At 42.5% G+C, this 7,930-nt stretch overlaps 1 protein-coding gene across 1 annotated transcript; it reads right to left on the bottom strand.

Moving 5' to 3' along the window:
- Positions 1-6,325: 6,325 nt before the first annotated feature.
- LOC138901625 (uncharacterized) lies at positions 6,326-6,724 on the bottom strand. The gene has a single exon (XM_070189404.1). The coding sequence runs from the start codon at positions 6,722-6,724 to the stop codon at positions 6,326-6,328; it is 399 nt and encodes a 132-aa protein (XP_070045505.1).
- Between the last annotated feature and the right edge of the window lie 1,206 nt (positions 6,725-7,930).

Genomic DNA, 7,930 nt, shown 5'->3' with positions numbered 1-7,930 from the left:
AAATATGAGGCGATAAACATGGACTTTATCATGGGTTTACCTCATTCTCATTGTAAGTTCGATTCCATATGGGTTATAGTTGATAGGCTCATGAAATCAGCTCATTTCCTACCGGTCAGATCTACATATACAGCAGAAGATTAGGAAAAATTATATATTAAGGAAATAGTGCGACTACACAGAGTACCAATATCTATTATATCTGACCGTGGGGCCCCGTTTACAGCACATTTTTGGAGGTCATTTCAGAAAGGTCTAGGGACTCAGATGAATCTTAGCACAGCTTTTCATCCACAGACTAATGAACAAGCCGAGCGCATAATTTAGATGCTTTAGGATATGCTACGAGCATGTGTATTGGATTTTAAAAGAAGTTGGGATGAACATCTACCTTTTATCGAGTTTGCATATAATAACAATTACCACTCCAGTATCCAGATGGCTCTTTACGAGGCTTTGTTTGGTCGTAAGTGTAGATCTCCTATAGGGTGGTTTGAAGTTGGAGAATCTGGGTTACATGGGCCAGACCTGGTTCAGCAGGCCATAGAAAAAGTAAAGCTCATCCGGGAGCGACTGTTGACAGCTCAGAGTCGTCAGAAGTCATATTCTGACGTGCGAAAATGAGATTTAGAGTTCGGGGTTAATGACTGGGTATTCTTATAGGTGTCACCTATGAAGGGTGTGGTGAGGTTTGGCAAGAAAGGAAAACTTAGTCCACGGTATATTGGGCCTTATAGGATCATTCGGAAAGTGGGCCAGGTAGCTTATAAGTTAGAATTGTCCTCGGAATTGGAGTCTGTCCATCCGGTTTTTCACGTATCTATGTTACGGAAGTGCATTGGCGATCATACCCGAGTGGTGCCCACAGATGATGTACAGATTACCGAGGACTTGTCATACGAGGAAATTTCGGTTGCCATCCTAGACCGACAAATCCACAAGCTACAGAATAAGGAGGTTGCCTCTGTGAAGGTCTTATGGAAAAGCAAGAATGTGGAAGAGATAACGTGGGAAGCGGAGGAAGAAATGAAGTCTAAATATCCCCCACCTATTTCAAACTAGAGGTATGGCTCAAGATGGGACACCTCAGCACAGCCCTATTCAGGCCAGTAGGTCCTCAAGTAAGCTCTTATTTTTGACTTTCCGAATTTATAATAGACAGCTGTGTGAGGCCAAGTGTGGCATGTATAGTATGTTTTCTGGCCGCGTGCAGGGTGGTTTTAGTCTAGTATACGGAGGAGACTCTGGTAAAATCTTTCCAAGGTATCTAAGAGTAAACATTCGAGGACGAATGTTTCTAAGGAGGGAAGGATGTTACATCTCGCGTTTCTCGTACATTAAAGTTTCGTCTTCAGTTAATTGACATAGACTCGGGGATGAGATTATCTTGAGGTTAGCATATTTATGCTATTTATAACAAGAAATAAGTAAGTGCCATGAAGGATAAAGGGTACACGAATTAAAGAAAATGAGTTTCGTTGAAGGTTGTCGATTTGGGATAAAATACGGGCCGAGCGATAATACCCGATATTTTTGAACTAGTCATACAAGGTACCATATGACCATGTTAGTATGAGGTATAAAGTGTATAGAAAATAAGTGGAATTTTAAGTAATTTGAGATAATTTTTAATTTTGCGGGTAATTGGTTAATTACCAGGTAATAGGACATTACCTAATTACCTAATAAGTGGATAAAGATTAAAATTTCCCACCCCCACCCCCACGTGGCAGCAAGCCACTTCTTGGAGAAATGACTCTTAGTCATTTTGATTAGGTGACAACCTAATATGCTAAGTACAAGACATTTCAATTCTAGGAATTTCAATACAAAAACAACACTAGAATTAGAAGTGGGGGACGTTAGCCATTCTTATAAGTTTTCAACAAATTTCATTTTCATAACACTTCATTTCCAAGATATTCAATACCAAGAACACTTCAATCAAAACGTTAGCAATTTGTCAATTCCTACAAATTCATAACAAAAGTTCTTTCAACCAAATAATTCCAACAAGAATTATTAGCACATTAGCAACGTGAGATTTTGCGATTCTAATGGAGAATGGTGCAACCTTTTCCAAGAATATCATACGGATTTTTCCCTACTCCAGGTATGTTAAGGCTAAGCCCTTCCTTCATTTTGGCATGATCTCATAACCACATGAGTTTGATAACGAGGAATAAAGAGAAATTCATATTCCTGAATTTACGTATATTTCCTAGTCTCATAAGTTATAGTATTTTCCCTTATCGGGACTTTATGTTCAATTGAGTATTATCTTCTTCCAATAAAGAGAGCAGAGAATCTATATCTATAGTATTACAGTATTTTCATTACCATCGAGCTATAATTGATAGGCAGGCCCCTATTGGGCAACCTCTAATCAGATGGTAAGTTATATACCGAGCCTACTGTAGCCGAGCGCCTATGAGCGAGCCCAGTTGGCCGAGATACATAGCCTAGTATGGTCGAGGTTGAGTCAGTATATATATATATATATATATATATATATATATATATATATATATATATATATATACCGAGCCTTAAAAGGCCGGACAACTATTTTACTTACTATATTGAGAGAGTTGAGTCAGTATTAACAGCTGGGCATATCTTCAGATTATCTTTGACTTCCAGTTACTTTCAGTCATTATATTATCAGTTTAGTTTCAGCTTTTAGTATATTGCCTTACATACTCGGTACATTATTTTGTACTGACGTCCCTTTCTGGGGGAGCTGTATTTCATGCGTGCAGGTTCAGACAGGCAATCGGGTAGACCTCTTCAGTAGGTATTGCCCGAGTTCAGCTTTATCGGTAAGCTCTCCGTCCTTCAGAGTTGCCGGGTCTAGAAGTTTGGTGTACATCTTATGTATATATGTTGATAGGTTATGGGTAGGTCGAGGCCCTGTTCTGATCACAGTACATTCATCAGCAGAGGCTTGTAGACATATCCTATCAGCTAGTGCAGTATGTTGGGCTTGTAGGCCATGTACATATATTTTGTTGGCTTGTCAGTTATAGTAGTTATGATGGCCTTGCCGGCCCAGCTTTTTGTCGACATTTAGTCAGCGTTAGTCTCTATTCAGTTTTATATTTTGCTTCGCAAAATGTCTTGAAATTTTTCCCCTGGCCAAAGTATGATACTATATGTCCAGAATTCCTGAGTCGCAAGTTGGTATGCAAGGATAGATGAGGCACCGGGTGCCGGTGATGCCCCCAGGCTCGGGGCGTGACACATACCCAGAATTATATCGAAATCAACCATACCGAGTAATAAGAGGTCAACTCTAGTCTCCAGTTCCCCAATAGTTACCACACATAACCGATACACATGGTCCACAGTAATAATTTCTCCCACCTGTATAGATACACATACAGGTGAAAATAAGGACTCACGGGGCATATCTAGATAATGAGCAAAATACGATGATACATATGAATAAGTGGAACCAGGGTCAAATAATATATAAGCTTCCCTGTGGCACACTGAAACAATACCTGTGATCACTGCATCTGAAGCAACAGCATCTGGCCTGGCAGGGAAAGCATAGAATCAGGCCTGACTGCCACCTGATCAGCCTCCCTATCTTGGGCGACCCCTAGCTGCCTGACCCCCACCCCGAGCTGGCTGGGCGGGTGATGGAACTACTGGTGCTGGTGCCGTCAGTCGAGGACTCTGCGGTGGAGCCCCACTCAACAGCCTAGGACAATCTCTCTTGAAATGACCAAATTCTTCGTACTCGAAACAACCCCTCTTCTGACTGAACTGCTGCTCCTGATAACCCGAGGAATTACCTGTAGAAGCCTGAGCGGACGAGGCATGATGAGAACTCTGCGCTGGTAGTGCACTGAATGAAGACTGGCCTTAGTGAGCACTGTAAGAGCTGTGGCTAGCTGATGCACCATGATGAGCTGGACGACCTGTCTGAGCATGTCTGTAAGAAAGACCCCTATCGCGGTAAAACTGACCCCCTGAAGGAACACCACTGTAATCACCTGGACCATAAGGCCTCTTAGCCTCCCTCCCTCCACGCTCCGGGCTACGAACTATCTCTAACTGCCGAGCAATGTAAACTACCTCATCAAAAGTAGTACCAAATACCCTCTCCCTAGACATAAGTAACCGCAACTGATATGTGAGGCCATCAATGAACCTCCTAATCCTCTCCCATCAATGAACCGCAACTGATATGTGAGAGCACATAGCTAACAACAAGTTATTCAACTTTAAAGTTTCCACGGGACGGACCAAGTCACAATCACCTCGGTGCACGCCCAAACGCCCGTCACCAAGCATGTGCGTCACTTCCAAAATAATCACATGATACAAAGTCCGGGGTTTCATACCATCAGGACCAGATTTATAACTGTTACTTACTTCATACCGTGAAATTCTTTACTCTGCAATGTCTTTTCCTCATGAGTTGTCCTCCAAACACCTCGATTCTAGCCACAAATAATTCGATTCAGTCAATAAAATTTATTGGAATTAATTCCACAAGAAAATACTAATTTTTCATAAAAACCTGAAAATTAGCTCAAATATCACCCGTGGGGCCCACGTCTCGGAATCCGTCGAAAGTTATTAAATATGAATGCCCGTTCAACCACTAGTCTAACCATACCAAAATTACTAAATTCCGATAACAATTCGGCCCTCAAATCCTCAAATTTATCCAAGAGGGTTTTCAAACTTTTGAAACTTAATTCACCAATTAAATGATAAAAACAACCATGCATTCGGGTAATTTAATCAATATTGAGTTAAGAACAACAAACTTCGCGATCGTGGAGAAGGTTTGAAATACCAGCAAACAACAGCTACCAAAGTGCCAAAATGAAGAAAGATAATCTGAATACCATCTGAAACATGCTCGAGCCCCTCGGGACCTCAACCAAATATACCAACAAGTCCTAAAACAACAAACGAACTTAGTCGGGTCTTCAAATCACATCCAACAACACTAAAAACATGAATCACACATAGATTCAAGCCTAATGAACTTTGAAACTACAAACAACACCGAAACCTATCAAATCACGTCCGATTAACCTCAAATTTTGCGTACAAGTCATAAATGACATAACAGACCTATTAAAATTTTCAGAATCGGATTTCGACCCCGATATCAAAAAGTCAAACCCCCGGTCAAACTTTCCAAAAATTCGACTTTTGCTATTTCAAGCCTAATTCCACTACGGACCTCCAAATAATTTTTCGGTCACACTCCTAAGTCCAAAATCACCATATGGAGAAATTGGAATAATCAAATTCAGATCCGAGGTCGTTTACACATAAGTCCACATCCGGTCAACTTTTCTAACTTAAATTTTTAATTATGAGACTAAGTATCTCGTTTTACTCCGAATTCCTTTCGGACCCGAACCAACTAACCTGGTAAGTCATAAAATAACTATAAAGCATAAATTGAGCAGTAAATGGGGGAACATGATTATAATACTCAAAATGACCGGCCGGGTCATTACATAGGGTCAACACCGGTGTCGCAGTTAATCTTGATTTCAACTCTTGGAAGCTCCTTTCACAAGCATCTGACCATTGGAACTTAACTGCCTTCTACGGAAATTTAGTCAACGGAGAGGCATGAGCAGAGAACCCCTCCACAAACTTTCTGTAATACCCAGCTAAGCCCAAGAAACTGTGAATCTCTGTTGGAGTTGTAGGCTTCGGCCAATTCTTCACACCGGCAATCTTATGCGGATCAACCTTAATTCCTTCTCTAGAGACAACATAACCCAAGAATGTGACATATTCAAGCAAAAATTCACACTTTTATAACTTCGCATACAACTTGTGCTGATATAGAGTCTGCAAAATCACCCTGAGATGATCGGCATGGTCCTCTCTACTTCGTGAATATACCAGAATATCGTCAATGAACACTATCACAAAGGAATCGAGGAAAGGCTTGAAGACTCGATTCATAAGATCCATGAAAGCTGCCGGGGCATTTGTTAACCCAAAAGACATTTACTAGAATTTCAAAGTGCCCATACCAGGTTTGGAAAGCTGTCTTTGGGATATCCTGCTTCCTAATCTTCAATTGGTGATACCCGGATATCAAATCAATTTTGGAGAAGTACTTAGCACCCTACAATTGATCAAACAAGTCATTTATCCTTGGTAGTGGGTACTTATTCTTGATCGTGACCTTATTGAGCTGGCGATAGTCAATACACATTCTTAGTGACCCATCCTTCTTACTTACAAAGAGGATCGGTGCGCCCCAATGCGACACACTTGGCCGGGTGAAACCCTTCTCGAGCAAGTCCTTCAATTCTGCTGGTGCCATTCTCTAGGGTGGAATAGATATAGGCTGTGTGTCTGGCATCACATCAATCCCAAAATCAATCTCCATGTCTGCTGGGATCCCAGTGAGATCATCGGGACAGACCTTCAGAAATTCATTCACCACTGGCATGGACTCCAGTGTAGGTGCCTCAGCATCAGTGTCCCTAACCCGGACCAAATGGTAAATATACCTCTTGTTTATCATCACTGTTGCCTTAAGGTAAGAAATAAACCTACCCTTTGGCACCACATCATCACCCCTCCATTCGATCACTGACTCATTTGAAAATTCAATCCTAACAGTCCTAGTTCGGCAATCAGTCTTGGCAAAACATGAATAAAGCCAATCCATCCCCATTATTACATCAAAATCAAGCATCCCCAGTTCAATGAGATCGGCCATGGTGTCCCCACCATGCACCGTAACAACACAATCCCTATAAACCCGCGCGGCCACAATAAACTCACCAATTAGATTAGATACAAAGAACAACTCATGAAGCGGTTCCGATTCTATCCCAAATTCCATAGCAACATAGGGAGTGACATAGGACAAATGGAACCATGATCAATTAGAGCATATACATCATGAGATTGGACAGTCAGTATACCTGTCACAATATCTGGAGAAGCCTCTACACTCTGGCGACCACTCATAGCATAGAAACGGATAGGGTCCTCCCGAACTCTGTGCACCACCCCTAGCTGCACCACGCCTTGCGGGTGCTGGAGTGCCTCGAGCTCGAGGAGGTATTGCGAATATTGTAGCTGCAAAACTAGATGGTTGTGCCGTACCCCTGCTCGCACCCTAGCGGGACGGACGACAATCTCTCTGAATGTAACCCCTCAATCCGCACCCATAGCATATAGGTAGGTCCATATAGCAGACTCCTAAGTTCATCTTCTTGCACCTAGGGCATGAGGGCCTCCTCTGACCCTGCTGACCCTGCTGGTAGGATCCCCCGTTGCCCTGACAAGGTCTGAAATGACTCCACTGCTTCTGACTGGGCCCTGATGGTGGTGCACTGACTGACGACTAAGCAAAAGAATAGGATGGCCCTGATAACCCTCCCCTGAATGTTGACCTAATACCACCACCACCAAACGAACCACCAAAGTTGCCCGTGGACCGAGCCTTACTCTTACCCTCTCGCTCCATTATATTCTTCAATTTATGGTTCTCTGTAGCTTAAGCAAATTCTACCATCTTCCCATAGTTCATATCAAAACTTAAGGCAGCCGTAGAGGCCTCATTAATAACCAAGGGGCTAAGACCTTGCACAAAATGGCGCACTCTAGCCTCCATAGTGGGAAACATATAGATGACATACTTGGACAGGAGCGCAAACCTCATATGATACCCACACACACCCATGTTACCTTGTTTCAGACTTTCAAACTCGGCAGCACTGGATGCCTTAATCTCGGCAGGAAAGAAATGGTCAATAAAGGAGATGGAAAACTCACTCCACCTCACCGGAGGGCTCCCCTCCTCACGGGACTCCTCCCACATCTCAAACCAAGAATAAACCACCTCTTTCAGACGGTAGGAGTCTAACTCCACTCCCCCTGTCTCAGTAGCATGCATAACTCGAAGAGTCTTGTGCAT

The sequence above is a fragment of the Nicotiana tomentosiformis genome, chromosome 11 (genome assembly GCF_000390325.3).
Source record: "Nicotiana tomentosiformis chromosome 11, ASM39032v3, whole genome shotgun sequence".
NCBI classification, from domain to species: Eukaryota; Viridiplantae; Streptophyta; class Magnoliopsida; order Solanales; family Solanaceae; genus Nicotiana; species Nicotiana tomentosiformis.
The sequence above is the reverse complement of the archived record's forward strand: the minus strand, read 5'-3'. Positions and strand labels throughout refer to the sequence as shown.

Excerpts from the sequence above, each read along its gene's own strand:
- LOC138901625 (XM_070189404.1), bottom strand. The coding sequence starts at position 6,724 with ATGGCCGATCTCATTGAACTGGGGATGCTTGATTTTGATGTAATAATG.